The sequence below is a fragment of the Symphalangus syndactylus genome, chromosome 22, assembly GCF_028878055.3.
Source record: "Symphalangus syndactylus isolate Jambi chromosome 22, NHGRI_mSymSyn1-v2.1_pri, whole genome shotgun sequence".
Taxonomy (NCBI): Eukaryota; Metazoa; Chordata; class Mammalia; order Primates; family Hylobatidae; genus Symphalangus; species Symphalangus syndactylus.
In genome coordinates this window covers 28,456,141-28,479,861 of record NC_072444.2, presented here as the reverse complement: position 1 = coordinate 28,479,861, position 23,721 = coordinate 28,456,141, and the positions used below count along the sequence as shown (strand labels likewise).

Sequence of the window (23,721 nt, the reverse complement as noted above, 5' to 3'; positions counted from 1 at the left end):
GATTATAGGAGTGAGTCACCTCACCTGGCCATATATTTATATACTTTTATATAAACACACATATATAGGGCCTTTGTCCAATTGTGTCATACAGAAATCTGAGTAAAGAGTCTAATAATATTAGTGATGGCAGTAAGCAACCTTATTTTGCTCTTTATTTTCAGTGAAGGACTGACAGTTTCACCACTAAATATGATGCATAGGGGCTACATGAGTAGCTCACACCTAAAGTCCCAGAACTTTGGGAGGCTGAGGCAAGAGGATCACTTGAGTCCAGGAGTTAGAGACCACCCTGGGTAACATGGTGAAACACCATCTCAAAAAAAAAACAAAAAACCCAAAAATTATCCAGGCGTGATGGTGTGCAACTGTAGTCCCAACTACTCAGGAGACTGAAGCAGGAGCATCACTGGAGCCCAGGAGGTCAAGGCTGCAGTGAGCCATGATTGCACCGCTGCACTCCAGCCTGGGTGACACAGTGAGACTCTGTCTTAAAAAAAAAAAAAAAAAAAAAAAAAGGGTCGGGCGCGGTGGCTCACGCTTGTAATCCCAGCACTTTGGGAGGCCGAGGCAGGCGGATCACGAGGTCAGGAGATCGAGACCACGGTGAAACCCTGTCTCTACTAAAAATACAAAAATACAAAAAATCAGCTGGGCATGGTGGCGGGCGCCTGTAGTCCCAGCTACTCGGAGAGGCTGAGGCAGGAGAATGGCGTGAACCCAGGAGGCGGAGCTTGCAGTGAGCCGAGATTGCGCCACTGCACTCCAGCCTGGGTGACAGAGCAAGACTCCGTCTCAAAAAAAAAAAAAAATATATATATATATATATACACACACACACACACACACACACACATAAATATATATGACACTTAATAGTTTTTGGAAGTTACTCTTTGTCACATTAAGCATATGTCCTGTAATTCCTAGGCTTCTATAAGTCATCGTTACAAAGAACACTGCATTTCGCCCACTGAATTTTATGCAACTATGGAAACAAATGCACTTGTTTCTCAGTGAATTATATTACATGGCAAACTGCATTTCCAAAGATGGCCAAGACAGTATCTCCCACCTCACATAATCTTTAATGTGACCTTGTAACTCGCCATCAAAAGATGGTGTCTTCCAGAGCCCAAGGTGGGAGAATCGCTTGAACCTGGGAGGTGGAGTTTGCAGTGAGCTGAGATCCTGCTACTGCACGCCAGCCTGGGTGACAGAGTGAGACCCTGTTTCTAAATAAATAAATAAATAAATAAATATCGGGTCTATAACTGGGTGCAGTGGCTCATGCCTATAATCCCAGAGCTTTGGGAGGTTGACACAAGAGGATCACTTGAACCCAGAAATTCGAGGCCAGCCTGGGCAACAGAGAGAGCCCTCATTTCTACAAAAAATAAAAATATTAGCCAGGCATGGCATCACGCACCTGTAATCCCAGCTACTCGAGAGGCTGAGGTGGGGAGGACTGCTTGAGCCTGGGAGGTCGAGGCTGCAGTGAGCCGTGATGTACCACTGCACTCCAGCCTAAACGACATCAAAACCCTATCCACCCCCCACCCCCCCCCCAAAAAGCCTACTTTCCCTTCCCTTGAATGTGAATTGGACTTAGTGACTGCTTTGTAAACAATACAACACAGTAGAAGTGATGCTGTGTGAATTTTTTATTTATTTATTTATTTATTTTTTGAGACAGAGTCTTGCTCTGTCACCAGGCTGGAGTGCAGTGGTGTGATCTCGGCTCACTGCAACCTCCACCTCAACCTCCAGGTTCAAGTGATTCTTCTGCCTCAGCCTCCCGAGTAGCTGGGGCTACAGGCGTGCACCACCACACGGCAAATTTTTGTACTTTTAGTACAGATGAGGTTTCACCATGTGGCCAGGAGGGTCTCAATCTCTTGACCTCGTGATCCACCTGCCTCGACCTCCCAAAGTGCTGGGATTACAGGAGTGAGCCACTGCGCCCGGCCAACGCTGTGTAACTTCTAAGGCTAGGTCAGAAATGGCCACAGAATGCAGCCAACCATCATGCTGTGGGAAGCCCAAGCCAAATGCAGTGGCCAAGTATAGGTATGCCAGGTTTCCATCCCAGTTGAGCCCAGCCTCAGAGTCACCATCATAGCCAGGTGGCAGAAATGTGAGTAAAGAAGATCACAGCTGTTTATGTCACACACAGCCACTTATGTCTTCCCAGCTGAGGCCCCAGAAATCATGGCACAAAGATAAGACACCCTTACTGCCCCATTCAAAATTCCTGATCCATGGAATCCATAAACAGAACAAAAAGGTTGGATGGGTTTGAGATGGTATGTCATGCAACGGTAGACAGCTGGAACACAAGACTAGAGTCTCTCACGGTAACTATCTTTGCATTTCTGGGATGAATCCTACTTAGTCACCATGTAGTACTTTTTATACATTGCTAGGTTCATTTTGGTAATATTCCACTTAAGACATTTATGTTTCATTTGGGGAAGGGAGAGACTGGCCTACAAAAAATGTTTCCTTCTTAGATCGTATTTATATGGTTTTGAGATCAAGGTTAAACTTAGCCTTTTAAAAAAAGTTGTGAAGCTTGCCTTCTTTTCCTAGTCTCTGAGAAATAAAGATTTGTTAATTAAATATCAGGTATATTCACCTGTAAAACTGCCTGGGGGTGGGGCTGGTGCTTGGAAAGGGGCAATTAAACCAATGATCCAGTTTCTTTTTTTTTTTGAGACGAAGTCTTGCTCTGTTGCCCAGGCTGGAGTACAGTGGCGCAATCTCAGCTCACTGCAACCTCTGCCTCCCGGGTTCAAGTGATTCTTCTGCCTCAGCCTCCCTAGTAGCTACGACTACAGGCGTGCGCCACCACACCCAGCTAATTTTTGTATTTTTAGTAGAGATGCAGGCCGGGCGCGGTGGCTCATGCCTGTAATCCCAGCATTTTGGGAGGCCGAGGCAGGTGGATCACCTGAGGTCAGGAGTTCGAGACCGGCCTGGCTAACATGGTGAAACCCCGTCTCTACTAAAAATACGAAATTAGCTGGGCATGGTGGCGCATGCCTGTAATCCCGGCTACTCAGGAGGCTGAGGCAGGAGAATCACTTGAACCCAGGAGGCGGAGGTTGCAGTGAGCTGAGATCGCGCCCCTGTACTCCAGCCTGGGGGACAGAGTGAGACTCCGTCTCCAAAAAAAGAAAAAAAAAAAAAAAAAAGTAGAGACGGGGTTTCACCATGTTGGCCTGGCTGGTCTCAAATTCCTGATCCTGTGATCTGCCCTCCTCGGCCTCCCAAAGTGCTGGGATTACAGGTGTGAGCCACCGCACCCAGCCAATGATCCAGTTTCTTTAATAATTATTAGCATATTTGGAATCTCTATTCTTGAGTCAATTTTGAGAATTTCGTTGTCTCTTTTGAAATTTCCTATCATAAAACTTTTCACAGTAGCCCTTATATAAGTGATTCTCCTGCCTCAGCCTCCTGAATAGCTGGGATTTTAGGCGCCCAACATCACGCCCAGCTAATTTTTGTATTTTTAGTAGAGACAGGGTTTCACCACGTTGGCCAGGCTAGTCTCGAACTCCTGACCTCAAGTGATCCTCCCACCTTGGCCTCCCAAAGTGCTGGGATTACGAGCGTGAGCCACAGCGCCCAGCCTATATTGGTATTTTCATATAATCAGCTTTTGATTTAATGTGGATCATCTCATTTTTTCCTCCTATTTCATTAATATCTGCTATTACCTTTATTGTTTCCTTGTTAAAAATTGCTTTTGTGGTTATTCTTTTTCTATTTTTCTTAATAAAAATCTTAGCTTTCTTTTCTTTTTTTTTTTTTTTGAGACGGAGTCTCGCTCTGTCACCAGGCTGGAGTGCAGTGGTGCCATCTTGGCTCACTGCAACCTCCGTCTCGTGGGTTTAAGTGATTCTCCTGCCTTAGCCACCCGAGTAGCTGGGATTACAGGCATGCGTCACCAAGCCCAGCTAATTTTTGTATTTTTAGTAGAGACAGGGTTTCACCATGTTGGCCAGGATGCTCTCAATCTCTTGACTTCGTGATCCACCCGCCTCGGCCTCCCAATGTGCTGGGATTATAGGCCTGAGCCACTGCACCCAGCTTTTTAAAAAAAAAAAAAAAAAAAGAGGCCGGGTGCGGTGGCTCACGCTTGTAATCCCAGCACTTTCGGAGGCCGAAGCAGGTGGATCACGAGGTCAGGAGATTGAGACCACAGTGAAACCCCGTTTCTACTAAAAATACAAAAAATTAGCCGGGCGTGGTGGCAGGCACCTGTAGTCCCAGCTACTCAGAGAGGCTGAGGCAGGAGAATGGCATGAACCTGGGAGGTGGAGCTTGCAGTGAGCCGAGATCGCACCACTGCACTCCAGCCTGGGCAACAGAGCGAGACTCTACAAAAAAAAAAAAAGAGAGAGATGGAGTTCTCACTATGTTCAGGCTGGTCTCAAACTCCTGGCCTCAAATGATCCTCTTGCCTCAGCCTCCCAAAGTGCTGAGATTATAGGTTCATGAGCCTGGCCAAAATCTTAGCTTTTAAATTTAAAATCATCCTACGTTTTTAAAAGCAGAGTGTCCCACAGATTCTAATCTGAGATTACTCTCCCAAAGTAATTGTTGACTAAACTACTTCTTGATTAACAGTGAGAGAGAGAAGAAGAGTCCTTGGGCAATCAAAAACCACAGTAAAATCACACCAGGGCCGACAATCCATACAGCTACTTACAAGGGTGGGCTAGACGGCAGCAGACTGGTGCCAACTGTGTCAGGGCCAGGCGGAAGGCTGCTCTGGGTGAGGTGATATGGAGGACCCAGAGCACAGTCCTGAAAGCCTGGCTCCTCACCCCACCCTCCTTGAGGATGGCAATCAGCCCTAGACAGTCAGCAAAATATTGCCAAAGCTGGGGAGATGAAGCCCCTGGTCCCTGTGCCACTTCTCTGCCTCTGGATAAATGAACTGACCATATGTCGGTTTTTTGGGTTTGCTTTTTGGGGGGTGGGGGGTGGGTGGGGGAGTGGCAGAGGTGTTGTTTGAAGTATCATAAAGTTTTCAAAGAAAAAGGAGACTACAGGCTAAGTTAAAACACTGAAAGAACAGTAACTGATGGTCAAGAGTGAGAGGGGAGCATGGCTCTGCTGGTAGCAGTATGCTCAATATAATCTCTCAGGAGGATGCAAGGCACCGGCTACCAAAGGCCTTAAAAATGCACGCACTACTTGAAATAAATATTTCTAGGAATGAATCTTAAGGAAATAACTGCCCCCAAATAAGACAAAGTCACTCATTAAGAAATTTTTTTGCAGCAGTAACCACCCCCCGAAAAATACCCCAGAAACGGAAAATTAATGTTCAAAACTAGAAGTTGGTTAATAACATTATATCTTTTAAAAATGCAACCACCAAAAATGACTCCATAGATACATGCTTTAAGCAAAAGATCAATACAGTTAAGTTTTAAATGGTCATAAAAATAAAATATTAGGTTATAGAACTGAATGAGGCCATTTTTGCTTAAAATATTTATTGACATATGCCTAGAAACAGTCTGACGAATATGGGCCAAAATGTTAATTAGTGGCCATCTCTTAGTGATGGAATTACTGATTTTTCTTTTTCTTTTTTGAGAAGGAGTCTCACTCTGTTGCCAGGCTGGAGTGCAGTGGCGCGATCTCGGCTCACTGCAACCTCCAACTCCCTGGTTCAAGCGATTCTCCTGCCTCATCTTCCTGAGTAGCTGGGATTACAGGCACGCGCCACCAAGCCCAGCTAATTTTTGTATTTTTAGTCAAGAGAGAGTTTCACCATGTTGGCCAGGATGCTCTCGATCTCCTGACTTCATGATCTACCCGCCTCAGCCTCCCAAAGTGCTGGGATTATAGGTGTGAGCCACCACAGCCGGCCTGATTTTAATTTTCTACTGTATATTTTTCTGTGTTTTCAAGGGGGAAAAAAAATTACTAAAAACACACCCCTTCCCTTTCCCCCTAACAACTACAAAGCCAAACTTAAATGTACTATGATTTTTAACTGCAGCAGTAGGATTCTAAGTGAGTCAATCCACCAGATTAGTAATTGTTTAAACTGAGACAGGCTCTCACTCTGTTTCCCAGGCTGGAGTGCAGTGGTGTGATCCCGGATCACTATGGCCTCGACCTCCTGGGTTCAAATGACTACAGGTGTGTGGCACTATACCTGGCTAATTTTCTTATTTTTATTTTTTGTAGAGACACGGTCTCACAATGTTGCCCAGACTGGTCTCGAACTCCTGGGCTCAAGCGATCCTTCCTCCTTGGCCTCCAGAAGTGCTAAGATTATAGGCGTGATGCTGTCCCCAGTCAGATTAATATTTTAAAGAGAAGAAAGCAGTAATGCAACTTTTTTACTTTTTAAGGTGCATTTTTAGGAATAAAGGGGCAACAGGTCTGCAACTTACTCTCAAATGGTTCATGTGGGGGAAAAACCACACACACACACAAAAGGAGGGTTAAATAATGTGGTAAGATGTTAATATTTGGAGAATCTGGGTAAAGAATATACGGGAATGCTTTATACTCTTCTTGCAAATTCTTTGTTTGAAATTATTTTAAACCAAATGGTTTTTTAAAAAATTATGCATAGAATAACCCAAACTTTTTGAAAGTCAAGTGTTACACGCAAAATAAATTTGTGTGTATCTGTATGTTTTTGTGAGAGGGAGAATAGTTCAGAATAATTAGAACAGGTTGAGAATTGAGAATTCTATTCCATTTAGTCCAGTGAGAATCTTAAAAAAACCTAATTAGTACTACGTACACATATAATTTTAGACCACATTTTCAGCCCAGGCAAGAATCAGAGTTCATACAACTTTGTGGAGGAGTGAAAAGAACCCTGCCACAAATGTGCTGCAGAGCCCTGCATCATCTCCACAACAAAACACCCAACACCCGAGGTTCAAAAATCTACTTCATCAAAGATCAAGAATAACTCTGGTTAGAACTGTTAAATCAGTGGAAAGTTAATGAACACGGAGGATGAAGTCCAGAAAGTGCTGTCTGCAGTGTTTGGGGCAGGCATTCGCATTAGGAAACCCTCTGTGGTACAGGCTCTCTCAGTGGCCAACTGTTTGGTGAGCTGCACATTTTTAGCAAAGAACGTTGAAATGATACAGCTGTGCTGGTCATTACAGAATTCTCTTTTTGTGTGACAGAATTGTGACAGGCTCCCAGGACCTAAACCCAGAAGGAAGCAGGATCATATTGCTGCCTAGAGAAGGGGATGGAGCAGATTCCAGGACACCGATCAAACGGAAGCTTCCATCACAGTGCTTTTTGCTACCTTATGAGACAGTTCGCATCTCAACAGCTCTAGGATACAAAGGAAGCACATATATTTATACTTTATAAGTTGGCCAAGGAATCCTACTGTGAATAAAGAATTTCTATGATAATAAAATCCCACTTTTTTTTTTTCTATAAAAAGCAAACCTTGTCCCAAATGCAAGCACTTACCACAGAGGTTCTGTGGGGGAAGCCTACCTCTCAAGGCCCTAGTTCTTGGCTCATCCTCACCCCATGACCTGCACAAGACCTGTGAGGGTGCCATTTTTAGTATCACCGTGCCTCAGTTTCTCCACCTGTGCATGTGGAATGATACTGGCAGCCCTCATAGACTTATGGGGATGACTGCTGAGTTGATGTCTATAAAATGTTCTTAATTGCAAGGGCGAAAGAGCTATAAATACAAGGTCAAAGCAGTATTGAACAACCTTTTTAAAGCTGCAACCAATTCTTTCTTTTGAAACAGAGAACCACAGGGAGGATCAAAGGCGTGTTGCTGTTAACTGTGGCTCTCAAGGCCTCGCCCTCCACCTGGCAGAAACCCTAAAGAGAGGTCTACCATGATTTTTACCTTGACTAACAAAATCTCAAGACAAGTTGTACAATGGTTTCCTGGAACATTCTGAGTAAAGAAACGGGAAACCAACACAGCTTACCTAGCTTGTTACCTCCTATGAACGCTGGCATTAAAAGTAAAAGGCAGCCTTGGGAGGAAGAAATGCAAACATGGAGGGAAAACATAGCTTCCCCTTGCCTATCTCTGCCACAAAAGCCTGGCCAAAGTGACTCTACTAGGTTGAAGCAGCCTGCATAATAAAACGCTTAACCTTGGCTAAGTTAACCTCCTCAGCCATTAAAAAAAAGGGGGGTTGGGGGAGGCCTAGCAAAATCAAGCTTACGGGAAATAAACCTAATCAAAGCCGAGTAGTAACAAAGGGCACCAGAAACATTTCTACTGTATCACATCCCACAGGCTGGCCAAGAGCCCGGAATTTTCATTACAACTTTCAAAGAGAGCAAGAGGAGGAGGAAAAAAGATTTCACAAAAGCATTATCAAGGCCCCAACCCAGGATGCCCTGCTGTACAACCAAAATTTGTAAGAGGTCAGCCTTTCAGGGAGTCAAAAACCCAGCATGTGGAAACTGGCAGGCCTTTTATATAGTGGGAGGGGTTCTTAAAACGACTACTGTTTCGCACTGAAGTCTCTGAGCTTCACAGATCATTAAAGGTTTCTGAACCACAGAGAAAGGAGGGCAGAGTTAAGGAAATAAATCAAAAGTTCCTCTGGGACGCAGAAATGCCTACTTGGAACAGGCTTTCAGCACGAATATCCTCCACATTAAACAACAGGGAGGACTTTTCAAAATAAAAGCAGAAAAGAGATTCATTTTGTTATAAGCAATGCACTTTTTCCTTTTGGTGTAAAGGTTATGTGTGCTATAAAAAATGACTCCTGCCGTGATGCGGGGAGGCGGAGGCTGGGCCTGGGGCAGGGGGTGGTGGTGGTCAAAGAAAACAAGTAGAAGTGAATACAATGCCTGAGAATGCTGTGTTTGGGGGTCCCCCAAACAAGTCTAAATGTCCTGCAATGATTTAGGGATAGGATGTGAGGTAGGAGAATGGTATCAGAAAGGAATTTCTTCTACATTTATTCCTTGCCATCCTTGCCCAAGAACTGAAATCATTTCCCCACAGCCAGAAAGAACTGTCTTCTTTGTGTGTGTTGCACACACACAGTTGCAGATCTGGGGAAAAGAGACTGTGCCGTTTTGAAGGCAGAGCCTCACACTTCTTAAGGAAATATCAGTTGTCTCAAAACCAGCAGAGGGAGTACAGCGTTTGAGAAGAGGAATGGCCAACCGGATTCCTGAGGATTCATGTTTAGCCCCGACAATGGTTGTAAAGCTGAGCTATCTACCATACCTTCTGCCCTTGCTCTCCTGTTACCCAGCAATAGTAAACAGAATGAAAAGCTATACTACCTACTCAGATGGAATTAGCTTGTTCTAACAACCGCATGAGGCCGCAGAGAGAAAAGGATAACTGCCCACACTTCTGTGGGGATACAGTTCCTGTGAGCAGCACTGTTTTGGGGAGAGGAAGAGAAGCAGGGGGGAAAGCTCAATGAAAAGCAGAAAGTCCAATTTGGACTGACAGCAAATACCAAAGCAATGATTTTACCTTAAAATCTAGGGCTCCTAGGCCAGTCTGTGAACAGCCCATTTCCAGAATTTTTGTTTATTTATGAGGGGGCAAAAGGGAGAACTCTGTTATTCGAGCTTTTCTTTCTTCCACAGCTGATTTGAAACAAAAGCAGCACACTCATGACGGCATATGTCTGCTAAATGGTTGCTATCTTAATCTTTAGCCACAGTTTATCAAAACATGTAGGAATGGGTTGAGAAATTAACTGGTGCTAAGATGATCAGCATGGACAAGTTCCTGGTGAGGGCCTGGGGACATGATCAAAACTAATGGTCCCTCTCCCAGGAGCAAAGAGCCTACTATTTCATGCATGATGATGCTGTGCTTTGGCACTGGAAATCTTTGCTCAGGTCCATTCTAAGTGTCAAAATGGTGTAATTAACGGTGCCTGGGTATGCACTATTCAATCAGGCAATTTTTTTTTTTTTTTTTTTACTAAATCTGAATATTAATGCTTTCTCATTGTGGGAAATGAGAGCTGGGATAAAGACATGCTCAACTCAACATAACAAACACAACCTATATGTGACTTTATGTTAGTCTAGGAACTGTGCACTGATGCACACCCAGGAGGCACTGAGTTAACACACATGCATGCATACCTGCCTGCCTGCTGGGTGAAGGAGGGCTTGACAGGGGAGGGGGGCCGCCCTGGCTGGGGAACACCGCTGGGGCCATTGTTACCACTTTCTCCTCTTTGTAGACATCAAGTTTTACAAAGGGTCGAATGATAAAGGTCCACAAGACCTCACCCAGAATGGCTGTTGCAGGAAGCAGAGGCTTGAGCAGCCTGTAGCCAGAAGCCCAGGCAGGCGGTGTGCCAACTACACAGGCCCATATGAAGATGTTATGGCAATAATTCTCTAAGTCTCCAAGGGACGAGATCAGAACAATGCATGGAAGGTGAAGTGATGCAGATTTCAGCATAATAAAAGGAAGGCGGCCCGAAAAATGGAACTGTTCAAAACCACAATGGCTTCATTTAATGGGTTCAATGTCCCCACTCCGCAGGAATGCTGTAGAAGATTCAGGTAGTGAGAAATACCTCAACAGACAAGAAAGCCACTTCAAGAACTTCCTTCGGCAAGGGCTTTCAAACAAGTTTTAACATTGAAAACATCCATCCTTCAAAGAGCTTGAAGCCCCAAGTGTAAATCTTCCAGGATGCACAAGACTCCCCAAGCCTTCATCCTCCCATTCCTACTTAATATCCACACGACATTGTTCGGCACTTGGTTTCCCTCCAACATGCACTGTGGTAGCCAGTCAGACATCCCCAGGGAGCACAACTGCAGCTCACTATTTTTCTCCCCATGCTCAATAAGCTCAGTAAGTGCTTGATGATTGACTAGCATTAGGAATAAACTAGGAGCATTTTACATTTACACCATCTAGTTAAACATCCCAAATAACAGATTACCAGAAAAATGTTGCAACACATGTAAGTATTTATAGACATGCCCAGTAAGGTATGTAGCATTTGGAGAAATAGTAACTAGAACAGAGTACTGTACAAAAGAAAATAGTACACTTTTGTATGAGTCTAAGATATACTGGACAAATGGGTATTCCTATTCGTAAACATGGACATCTTAATAAAAATACAAAATTACTACATAAAGAAGCATTACATCCTTCAACTCATCTGGTGGCCATAAAATGCACAGAGGCACACAGACTTTTCTCCTGAGTCACCTGATAGATTTATATGATCAAAAGAAACAAGGGCTTCAAGTCTTCTTTTTTTTTTTTTTAAGAGATGGGGTCTTGCTAGCTTGCCCGGGTTGGACTCAAGATATTCTCCTGCCTCAGCCTCCCAGGTAGTTGGGACTATAGCAGGAGCATCTACCCTGCCCTGCTAGAACTTCAAGTTTTGATGGGCAAATTCACCCCAGAGGACAGAACAAATGCCAGTATTCTGGTTAATAGCCCCAGATAAGCCAGCTTCCCACCCATCCCCAGTAAGGTGGCAGACACACAAGGGAAGCCATCTTGGACCTTCCAGGTCAACCCATCTACCAGGTGATACTACAGAGTGGGCTTTGGACACACGACATGGAAACAAATGGCCAGCTGAGTCCCACCTAAATTCCTGATCTACAAAATTATTAAAACTATAATATTTATAGTTTTAAGCCAGTAAATTAAATATACTAAAAGGTTTTGGCTTTTAGAAATTTATTTAAAAGTTTTAGGGTTTTTCTTTTTAGCCTCACATTATCCAAAACGTGTAGTTTGCCCCCAGTTCACCGGCTCTGTGCTTTACTTTGCGAAACTAGCCATGTATACAGATTCATCGGGCCTATTTCCTTTAGAACTTAATTATTCTTCCTATTGTTCCACAAATTACAGATTCTCTCCAAATGAAAACACTTCCCTCGACAACTTAAGGCCACAAACCTCTGACCTAATTCAATGTGTCTCATTAGCACATTTCCAAAACAGAGCACTTATGGGAAGAAGAACCGAGTTCTGATCTTAGAAGCCCTGTAACTAAGTCAATAATCACTATGTTGCAAAGGTGGTGGATAGATGCTGCTCCAGCCCCGAAAATAATCAAACACGCAAAAGTTACTATTAATATTTCTTGCCAAACAACAATCACAAAAATCCAACTCCTGCACATGAGAACAAAGCGACAATGGCAGCAGCTGCAAACACATAAGCGAAGCATCACTGAAGAAAGTCTCCAGCTTAATATTGCTCCCAACACCCTCAGTGGTGGTTCACTCGTACAGCAAAGACATGGGATAAAAAATTCCACAGACTGTTTTCAAGATAATAAAATAGCATATGATGATGACTCACTAACAGACTAAAAGGAAAAAATATCCGTCAACAGTCATAGGAAGCTTACAAAGCTGCAGAGATCTGGCACCACTAAAACTCCTCCACCTCCCCTGGCTCTCACCTCCAGTACACACATGTATGTGGGACATACAAAGTGTGTGTGTTCATGTGCACACCCTTTAGGGATTAATTTGAAGCCAAGTTGCAATTGGCTAATGGCTTACTCTACTGCTTAAGACAGTATTTTATTCTTGACTGGCTCAATAAACCTGCTGAGAAAAATAAACAATGGATTTCAATCTTACAAATAATCTAGAACACAGAACCGCTGTGCAAACAGGAGACTTGATTTACTGCATACGATAAACAGAACAGGAAGGACCAGTGTGGCACAGTGAACCCCAAGTCCTAGTCCCATTGTCCTGGGACAGTAGAGTTCACAGGGGTTTTCTGTCTATTACACAAAGTCTAAGGCCTGGGATATCCAGGTTTCAAACTGGTCTTAAAAGAGCATTTCAAAGCATATCAGGTGGAGAAGCTTTGGCGGTGTCAGATCTCTGAAGCTTTGTAAGCTTCCTATGACTGTTGACGGATTTTTTTTCCTTTGGTCTGTTAGATTTTGCTCATACTGAAGAGCAAAAGATGAGGAAAATGTTCCTTTAAAAACAATGAAGAGTTTTCATGTCTTAGGACCATTAATTATCTACCCATGGTTACAATGTATTTCTAACCCATTATTTATACATGTGTGAACACACACACATATTTCATTTTAAGCAAATAATAAGTAAGGCCTGTTACAGGACTCTAAGGGTGCCATAAAGAGGTATTAAAATGAGGTCCCTGCCCAGAAGGCTTTATATTCTATATAAATACATATATGCATTCATGCACACATGTATACAGAATAAAAACGCATGGAAAAGAGGAATCAGAGTCAAGTCCAAGACAAAAATAAAATAAATTTTATTTTTGTTTTTTGTTGTTGTTTTTGAGACAGAGTCTCACTCTGTTGCCCAGGCTGGAGCACAGCAGCGTGATCTTGGCTCACTGCAGCCTTGACCTCCTGGGCTTAAGTGATCCTCTCACCTCAGCCTCCCGAGTAGCTGTAACTACAGGTGCGCGTCACCATACCCAGCTAATTTTTTGTATTTTTTGTAGAGATGGGGTTTCACCATGTTGCCTAGGCTAGACTTGAACTCCTGGGCTCAAGTGATCCTCCCATCTCAACCTCCCAAAGTGCTGGGATTACAGACATGAGCCACTGTACCTGGCCAATCTTAATTTTAAGAGGGTAGAACAAAACCCAACTCTGCTGAGATGAAATGGGCCCTTTGTGTAACAGTAACCAGCCTGAGGAGGGGCAGAGGCAGCCCCAGCAAGACCGTTAGAAATGGGGGAACTTTAGCAGGGCACCATGGCTCACGCCTGTGATCCCAGCACTTTGGGAGGCCAAGGTGGGTGGATCACCTGAGGTCGGGAGTTCGAGACCAGCCTGGCCAACACAGTGAAACCTCATCTCTACTAAAAATACAACATTAGCCAGGCGTGGTGGCACATGCCTATAATCCTAGCCACTTGGGAGGAAGAGGGAGGAGAATCGCTTGAACCCGGGAGACGGAGGTTGTGGTGAGCTGAGACTGTGCCATTGCACTCCAGCCTGGGCAACAAGAGTGAAACTCCATCTCAAAAAAAAAAAAAAAAAAAAAGAAATGAGGGAACTCAGATACCTTTCAGAGAAGACCCCTGGCCCACCTGGCCCCTTCACTAGGGGCCATGAAGGTAAGCACCCTTATTCACCTCAGACATCCCATCCTAGACAGCACAGGCCTGGGGTTACCAAAAGCTCCCCCAAAATCCCAACTTTGTCAACTGGGATAGTTTAGACATTTCAATAGTTGGCCGGGCGCGGTGGCTCACGCCTGTAATCCCAGCACTTTGGGAGGCTGAGGCGGGTGAATCACGAGGTCAAGAGATCAAGACCATCCTGGCCAACATGGTGAAACCCCATCTCTACTATAACTCTACTAAAAATACAAAACTTAGCTAGGCATGGTGGCGCATGCCTGTAGTCCCAGCTACTCAGGAGGCTGAGGCAGGAGAATCGCCTGAACCCAGGAGGCGGAGGTTGCAGTTGGCTGAGATCGCACCACTGCACTCCAGCCTGGGCAACAGAGGGAGATTCCGTCTCTAAATAAATAAATAACATTTCAGTAGTCAAATCCTGGGGATTATGATACCACAATTGAGAGGATTCAGAAGAAGGATTTAAGACACTTGAGCAGAACAAAGAATTGTATTTCCAAAGTAGGGGGGTCGGGTTGGGGGGAAGAAACATGGACCATTAATACTGAAACTAATTGAAAAATTAAACATCTCAGAAAACTTAGCTTAATGCAATTCTGGTATCCCAAAGGAAGGTTTCTCCTGTTTGCTTTTCCTATTTACCTAACACAATTAATGGTTTTCAAATTATACATGACAGGAAAAAAAAAATCTTAACTGGGAGTAGGGGGATGCCTTTCCCATGTTGAGCAGCTGAGACTGAGACTGAGGTTAATGCTTTGCTTTACTTTTCAAAACAATACTATTAATTTTTACTCTATTTTCCTAAGCATTACTCAAGGGTATAGTTTCAAATAAGATTAAAAATGAACTAGTTATTCAAGGATTATAATTTCAGATACATTTTGAAACTTAGTTTTAATGTTGGTTTCCTAACAGACTAGATAGATATATTTTTAAAATATCAGCAAACTAGTTTTCAAAGTCAGAATAGATCTTACAAGGCTAAAAAAGAATGTATGATATAAAATATAAGCTCCAAGTGGATAAATCCATTGACTATTAACCACAGTAACCACAACTTGTAAGTCTTTCTAAAGACCACTTCAAACCTTCCATTTGTTTTACTAGCTAATAAAATGGTGGAGACTATTTAGGCTTCAAAGTCATAAATGTCTCTATCTAAAAGTCATCCAGGTAACCAAGACACAGCCAAATCATAAGAAATATAGGTTAGCAAATACCAACAGCAAATAAATCCCTGCAAGCAACATTTTGTTCAATAACACTTTAAAAGCCCCAAGCATACTTCATTTGAGTGCAGTTTCTATAAGTAATACATTTCAAATAATTAAAGCATTCTCATGCCATTCCCACTAGTTTTCATATGTAGGATAACGCCAAGGTCAGGCTGCTTACACTGAGAACAGCAACTGTCCAAGGCCCTCGGTTTAAAAAGTCACCTAATTTTTTAATACCTCCTTTTCTTTCCAACATCAGCACCAAAAGTCTCTTACGTACTTCACTCACACAAGGGAATATCAGCCAGTCTCTCATAGATTACCCTCACTAAAACTGGACCACTACCCAGGCAAATATCCCTATAGTTCAGACTATCACAATTAATAGATTCAAGCCTCTGCTCCATTTTAATGGGAACAAACTCTCAGCACAGGAATAGCTATAGGATCACAGTACTTACTGCCAAAATGCAGTGCCTGTTTCTACTGGCAATCACTTTGGCCTCAAATGGAAAATTCCAACTGTTTATATCTATGTGAGCACAAATTATTAAGAAAAACAGTATGGCACATAAATGTCTTTCCTCTTACCCATCTTGCCAGCCCCTCAAATAACTTATATTTCTTTTTCATACATAAGGAATGCAAATAAAAGAAAGCAATGCCCGAAAACACTGTGGTATTAAACCTTTAACACTATGTAAACTTCAGTTAACGAGAAGGCCATCCTTACACATAAAAAGGCTTATTAGAAACTGAAACAGAATCTGGCAAGGTCTAACTCAGACTGCATGCCACAAGGTAAAGAGAACAAGAGTTTCTGTATAAAGTAAGACAGGAGTTACAATCATGTTTCTAGGAAAAAATGGGAGTGGGAATTGAGAAGAAAACTATATTAAGAAGTCCTGGCTCGAGGTCAGGCGTGGTGGCTCACGCTTATAATCCCAGCACTTTGGGAGGCCGAGGCGGGCGGATCACGAGGTCAGGAGATCGAGACCATCCTGGTTAACACGGTGAAACCCCATCTCTACCAAAAATACAAAAAATTAGCCAGGCGTGGTGGCGGGCGCCTGTAGTCCCAGCTACTCGGGAGGCTGAGGCAGGAGAATGGCGTGAACCCAGGACGCGGAGCTTGCAGTGAGCTGAGATTGCATAATTGCACTCCAGCCTGGGCGACAGAGCGAGACTCCGTCTCAAAAAAAAAAAAAAAAAAAAAAAAAAAAAAAGACATCCTATTATTGACAGTGGAAATAAGCCCAGATACTTTGATGTTTGAAATATTTTGCAATAATTAGAAAAACAAAATCAAGCCCTAATAGTGAAACTTTACAATTTTAACAGAATAAAGACAGTATCATTTTAAGAATGATATACTATGTAGGCTCAGAATTCTGCAAGTCTGCATTACTGTAAATAGCAGTGCTTCCTAAACTTTACTGTACTTTGGAATCCTCTGGGGGGTCCATTTAAATGCAAATTCTGGCTCAAGAGACAAGGATAGGGCCTGAGAATCTTCCATTTTAATGACAGTGATGAGAGTGCCGGCCTGAGGAGCACACTGTGAGCGGTGAGGATAGACAACGTTTGTAGAAGAGGGACAAGGTTTAAAAACAGAGATCTTCTAATGTACTGGTATGTGGCCGTGACACATTTGCACACTCTCAGCAGCATCAGCCGACTAAGGAAGTCCATACTTTGTTATGTAACATTAGATTAAGCATTAATAAGGCTAGTAAAATTGTTTATTTAAGGTTATAATCTGAAGTTAAATAAAACTTCAGGCTGGAAGCTCATATTGAATGCTAGAATCATTTTTAACCTCTTAATATTAACAGAAACTTGATTACTCAGTCTCAAAGCCCTTTCTCAATAGCATCTATTCTCTGCTGCAGGAATATGGTCTATGCAAATGATATCTTGCCTGAAGAAAAAAGTACAGTTAATGGCCAGTAGTTACGTACATATTTAATAGAATTCATTCCCAGAAATGTGGTTGAGAAAGATGCTTTTCATGTTATTTATTAAATTAAAAATTTATTTAATTAATTTTTTTTTTTGAGACGGAGTCTCGCTCTGTCCTCCAGGCTGGAGTGCAGTGGCGCGATCTTGGCTCACTGCAAGCTCCGCCTCCCGGGTTCACGCTATTCTCCTGCCTCAGCCTCCCGAGTAGCTGGGACTACAGGCGCCCGCCAACACGCCTGGCTAATTTTTTGTATTTTTAGTAGAGACGGGGTTTCACCGTGTTAGCCAAGGTGGTCTCAATCTCCTGACCTCGTGATCCGCCCGCCTCAGCCTCCCAAAGTGCTGAGATTACAGGCTTGAGCCACCACGCCCGGCCTAAATTAAAAATGTAAATCTCTAATATCTTTCATCCCATTACTTAAAGTTAAAAACATCAAAACTGGCTGCCCTTTCACTGGCCCTTGGTGCCATTAAAACAGTGACACATTTCCAATAGAGACAATGAAGATAGAAGGCAGGCTTCCCTTCCCATTAACTTTGAACTTTCAACTCCCCATCTGTCTTCCTACAAGACTAAATTATGAGAAGAGCCTCCTCTTTGGTCCCATCCTATACATACTATGGTAGCACAGCCCTCACTTCTCTTCTTAAAAGCCTTAAATGGGTCCCATCCCCACACTCACTCATACACATTCTTTGGAGGGAGTTCTAGGTCCCCCCAAAATCTACCCTGCAGCTATAATTTGGGCCTAAGTTCTACTGCATCCGCTTATGCAACTTGCTTTCCAACCACACTCATGTACTTGCTGGGCACGTTTTGCAATTTCCTGTCTCCATGCCTTTGTTCATAGTATTTCCTATGGCTGGAAAGTTGCTTTTCCTGTACCCTCCCAACCAGGGCCTGTCAAAAATGAATCCTTCCTTCAAAGCCCAGTTCAAACACCGCCCCTCCAATTAGCTTTCTAGGAGCCTCTGTGCTCACTTTGTGGGGCCTGAACCTCCACCCACCAGGGCCCTCAGCACATTCTACCAAGCATGGCAGGTATGTAAATGTCATGCTGGCTCCTTGCAGGGCAGGGATGGCACCTTGCTTCCCTTTATAGATACCCTACCCATTGCAGGGCTCAGTAGGTACCCAGAACTTTAAAAAGTTGAACTATATGCAAAATTTTCTGATAATGGCAAGTGAATGATTTCTGGTATAGTAAGTATCAACGCACCACCAACTGGGATTACAAATGACACAAGCTTAATCTTCACTGGGCTAGGTGCTCAAAAATAAAAAGAAAGAGATGAGAAAGACAGCCAAAGCATGTCCCCTGTCACCTTCCATCTCTCTCCAGGGGCTAACACTTTGGGAACACCTCTTGGCTACCAAGCTGGGGCAGATCACATTGTCTTCTCACCAATCTTAGTTGCATCGGAGACAAGCAATGGCAGGTCACTGAGGAAGTGCTCCTGGACTACGACCCAGTCCCAGCTGAATTTGTCTAAGTAATAGGAGACACAGCTATAAACAAGGGCCAGGATTCAAAGGACAATCATCCAGGTGCCAGACACAAAAAGTCTTTGGTTCAAATAACCGATATGTCCTCAGAGAAGAGATATGTCACCACTGCTTGAATAATTATCTCACGATTTTGAAGAAAACTGCAATGTATAGAAAAATCAAACAAAAAATTATTTTTGGATCATCCACGATTTTGTGTTATTCATAACATGGATTCACCTTTAGGTAATTAAGATTCTCTATTAGGCCTCCTATTTTTTCAGGCATTACCTTAACATCAAAGGTCATGTACCATCCATCTATCCAACAATAAGTGGCAGGGCTCAAAGCAGAATCAAGAGGCCTAGTTCTCCAACTGTCCTCCCAAAAGTTCAGACACCAGATGCTCTGTGACTTATACAAATATACTAACACTTAAGACTCTGATGTGGTTTATGACAAACAGTGGCTTGGCAGAGAAGAGGTATACAGCCAAGGTGAATCTAAAATGCTCCACCCGTATTCCTGACTACATTTCACCTACTAATTATATACTTTATAAGCATATTGAGGGGAGGTAAATGGTTACGGAGAAACAGAGAATGGGAAAAAGTATAATAAACTATAGGATATTTGCACAACCATGACACTAAAAGATTTGACTTGTAGTTATTCTCTTGGGTACCCTGAGGTTAACACGTAATACCCATTCAACTAAGCCTCTATAAACAGTTGGGTTTTCCGCAATCACAGCCACTATTCCCACTTCAGTGGGCAGCAGTGTTCAGAGAAAAGCCAGATTTAGCTCCTGTGTAATAAACACCAGAAACCAGAAGAGCTAGGAAAGCTGTTTACGTCTATGCCCACCAGGAACCCTTCTCTGCTATAACCGCATGAATGAACTGGTAAGAATGAGGTCTCAACAAAGCTTCAAGACAGAGGCTGTTAACTAGGCGCTGCCCTCCAAGTTTTTGGCAAGACAGATTAATGAAAAACAGGTAACTTCTTTTTATACAGGCTCAGTATATTTACAAGCAGAAAGGAATTCTGTACTCTTCAAAGCATTTAGCTACCACCTTATGTAGTATTTAAGGTAGATAGAAAGAACAATCATTTCCAAGTATTTTTATGTACTCTTTACAAACATTATCTCATTTAAATTCTCAAAATAATCAAAAGGGTAGGAATTATCACCCCATTTTACAAACACAGAAATTAAAGGACAGAGGGGATGAATAATCTGCCTAAGGTCCCAGAGCAAGTAAGTAGCAGAGAAGGCAAGAATCATCACTTCATTCTCAGGCACTGCAACAAGTAATGATGTACAGGCATTTTATAACGACCACAGTACCTACACAATTTTCATGCAGAGAAACACCATTTTACAGAAAATAACTTCCCAGTGTTGTCAAGATTTGACCTGAGCTTTCCAATGAACAGCTCAAGGCAGACTGAGTTAAAAAGAGATCATCAAGTACTATAGTTACCAGTAAAGCCAAGAATAGAACACAGGTCTGCTGACCCTTGCACCAATGCCCAATCAGGCATGTTCTTTTGGATGCTGACACCCTTCTGAAGTTTCAAGTCACTTGAGAATAGCAAAGAAATGAGTTAATAATTCTGGTAGACAGAAGAAAATGTAAGCCAGGCATGGTAGCGCGCACCTGTAATCCCAGCTATTCGGGATCACTTGAGACCAGCCAGGGCAACAGAGTTAGTTTTGTCTCATTAAAAAAAAGAGAGAGAGAGAGACAGAATATGAGAAGTATCTATGTTAGAGGGATTTGCTATCAAAAGGGGCATGACTATAAGAATTCTACCCAGCAAGTTTTGAATCAACAACACTGGTACATGCAAATTTCATCTTCTGCAGCAAAAAGTAAAAAATGACCTCTGCCCTCCCCTCCCTGTGGGCTGTGAATGATTAGCTTGGCCATGTTGATAACTAGAGAAAATAAGAAAATACAAGATGAGTGCCTCTCCCAGCTCATTATAATACTTATAGATTTACCCTACTACCAAACTCCTCCAGTGCAATGCAAAAGACAGCAAGGACACTACGAATATTTAGCAAATGTCAGGCATAATAAATCCTCCATTGCTGCAAACAACTCTCTCATTAGTTCCAATGATGGTGACTGATGAAGACTTTGGAAATAGGAAGACTGCTGGGTGCTAGAGAAGGGAGAAGAGCTACAGGTGGGAAACTGTGAAGGCGGAGGAGTGATGGGGAAAGGTCTCAGGAAAGAGGCTAGTGGAAAAGACAACCAGAGAACTAGCTCAAAAGGTTGGTGTACTGAGAATGCCTCTGAAGGAGAAAAAAGGCTATTTATTTACGGAGTCACATGTCATCAATAAGAAGGGACAATAGAGCAAAAAGAAAAACAGAGTAGAAGAACTTAACTAGGTTAAAGGTTACTCACATCTGCTTCCACTACGGAGATAAAACACTAAGTAAAATTACCCAGCATTTCCAAATGCCAGACGGTAGATTTTAGATTTAATGCTTAATCTTGCAATTATAAATTTATTTTTTAAAACTGAAAGATGAAATAATTGTCAAGATACTTCTGTATCAAATTCTTCATGGTTTGCAACTTTTAGCAGAGCAGAGACAGAACTTGAGAAGCTACAATCTGAGCGATCAGGAGAAATCTACTCACTGATCTCTTTTCTACTCAGCCAAACCAAACTTCCCACACTTGGGCAAAGGCATTTTAATTTTTAATCATATCAAACTTCAAGTCACTGAAATCCCCAGAAAACTTAAAATATGTATCTCAATATCCCATATTAAATAACTCTAACCTGTTCTGGGAAGGGTAAGAAATAAGTTGATTATATAGATTGGCATCATAATACATCTTAGTTTAATGTTTATAAACAGGTTTCTCTCTCTGTTTTTTACCATTCTCAGTATAATCCATCCTAGCATATGAGATGCATAATACTTCAATTTAATTGTCATTGACTGATGTAAATCATCCATTTATATATACAAGACTATACTTGAAATCACAAAACCCTTCTTCCCCATGAGTTATCACTGTCCTTGAGGTACTATATAGTAAGTGTCCAGAAAAACAGCTCATTTTTAAAAAGACAGAATTAAACAAGAGGAAATCAGTAAACAACACCCAATTAAAAAACTAAACCAAAAAACCCAAATTATCCGCATACTTTTATAGTAGATATTCTTCCATCCATCTCCCACCTCCACTCCCTAAAAAGGCAGCTCAATGTCTAGGCAGATTAAACATGGATCACTCCTCCCAAAGTCCTGAAGAGTGTTTCTGGTTAATGAGTCCTCCCTTCGCCCTCAGACAGTAGAGTGGCTGATCCAACCCCATCCCATCTGCCCTATCCCGTGGCCTAGCCAGAGGGAAGACTCTCTCCCCATCTGCCTCTACACCACCAGGGAAGGAGATGGGGAGGGAGGCAACTATAGGGAAATGAGAATGAATCCCTTCCCCGCATTCTCTTCATATAATTTCACTCTGTATTTTCCTCAGCAAATCCTTCCACCTCACGTTTATCGGGCATATGTGTCAGCTCTGACCCCCAGCTTTGTGAAATACAAAGTAGTTTTTTGTAAAACTCCATTTAAGCAATTTATAAGATCCCCTGTATATCTGTCCAGTGGAAAGTGCAAACTTTTAGGGCTAGAATATTAAAGACTTAAAACTCCTCTTCAAAACAGAGCAACATTGAAAAATGGAAAAAATCTCCCAGAATTCAAAGTATAATAAGCTACAAACCTCTGGTTTGGTTGATGATTTCTGCCAATTACCAAATTCAAACTAGTGATAAAATGCTATTTCCTATTCCAGCCACTATGTTTAAAATTTGATGTTAACTCTCCAACAATCCTTCCCCCACAACTAACCCTCTGTTCCCAAAGACCTTTCTGTTCTTAGAGTTACAACAGAAGTCTATGTTCTCCAGGCGGATAAGCATAATCTGTCACTTTACTATCTAAAAATCATGAACTCAAATTAAAAGTCAAGGGAGTAAAACGGAGAGAATTCTGGAGGCCAGCCCGAGTCTGAGCACAGCGCAGGGTTAAAGCAAACCATTTCATAAGATCAAATGTGGAAAGGCAGCAGGAGCAAAGAGGAAAAAATCAAGTTACATAAAGTCCAATTGTACTCACTGTTTCCTTATTGGGAAGCAGCTCCTTTCTAATTCTGAAGAAGTTCTTCCCGTACTGCCTGAGTCCCTTAACGAAGCGTTTCTGTGATAAAAAGAAACAAATGGGATGTAAAAACCAAAACCAAAACAGGATGTCAGCAAAGCAAAGATATCTACAATCAGCAGAATAACAACCACAAAATAAGTCTCAGCTAGGGAATACTGACGAGGCTGGGAGAGTATGTCAGCTGCTCCGCTGGGACCCACTGGCCAGGGCAGGCCCCAACTACCTTCATCAGAACCCCAATCCCACCCACCAGGCAGGGCAGCGCGTTTAAGAGAAGGACGTCCTGCATCTGAGGCTAAGAAGCAATTTGTCCCCTCTGCCACCAGGCACATTCTGGTGCACGAAGGTATAAATATGCTCCATGTTTTAATAAAACACAACTGCTTTCCCACCTGAGAACCAAGCTTCCCAGAAGTGTCGAACAGAAAGGGGGAACAGAACCAAACCTGGTGACTCTTCTCCAGAATGGAACCCTAGGGGGTTAAAAGGCCGCTTTCCTTAATCCAAAGAATTTGCCAGGAGGCACCGGAAGGCACCAGTATCACAGAAGCCCACCATGAAAGCCAGCGGGCCTGCCCCGCCGTCCGTCGTTAAAAGCCACTCCGAGCCACCAGAGAATAACCAGCACCCCTTCCGCCCTCCCGACGCCACTCGCCGCCCCCATCCATTTTCGCAGCAGTCTCAGACTCGTCCCCAACGCCAGCCCGGAGACTTTCACTTTGTCCCATGCCTCCCG

At 42.8% G+C, this 23,721-nt stretch overlaps 1 protein-coding gene across 20 annotated transcripts in view; it reads right to left on the bottom strand.

The window, feature by feature from the left end:
- RERE (arginine-glutamic acid dipeptide repeats) overlaps positions 1-23,721 on the bottom strand; it is a 467,189-nt gene that overhangs the window by 47,931 nt on the left and 395,537 nt on the right. For 18 of the 20 annotated variants that reach the window (XM_063631886.1, XM_055262461.2, XM_063631890.1 and 15 more), the window contains one exon: positions 22,941-23,021. In XM_063631886.1, the coding sequence (XP_063487956.1) occupies positions 22,941-23,021 (81 nt within the window). Of the gene's footprint in view, positions 1-22,940; positions 23,022-23,377; positions 23,705-23,721 lie in introns of those variants that run through there. The other 2 variants (XM_063631897.1, XM_063631900.1) reach the window with 2 other exon arrangements.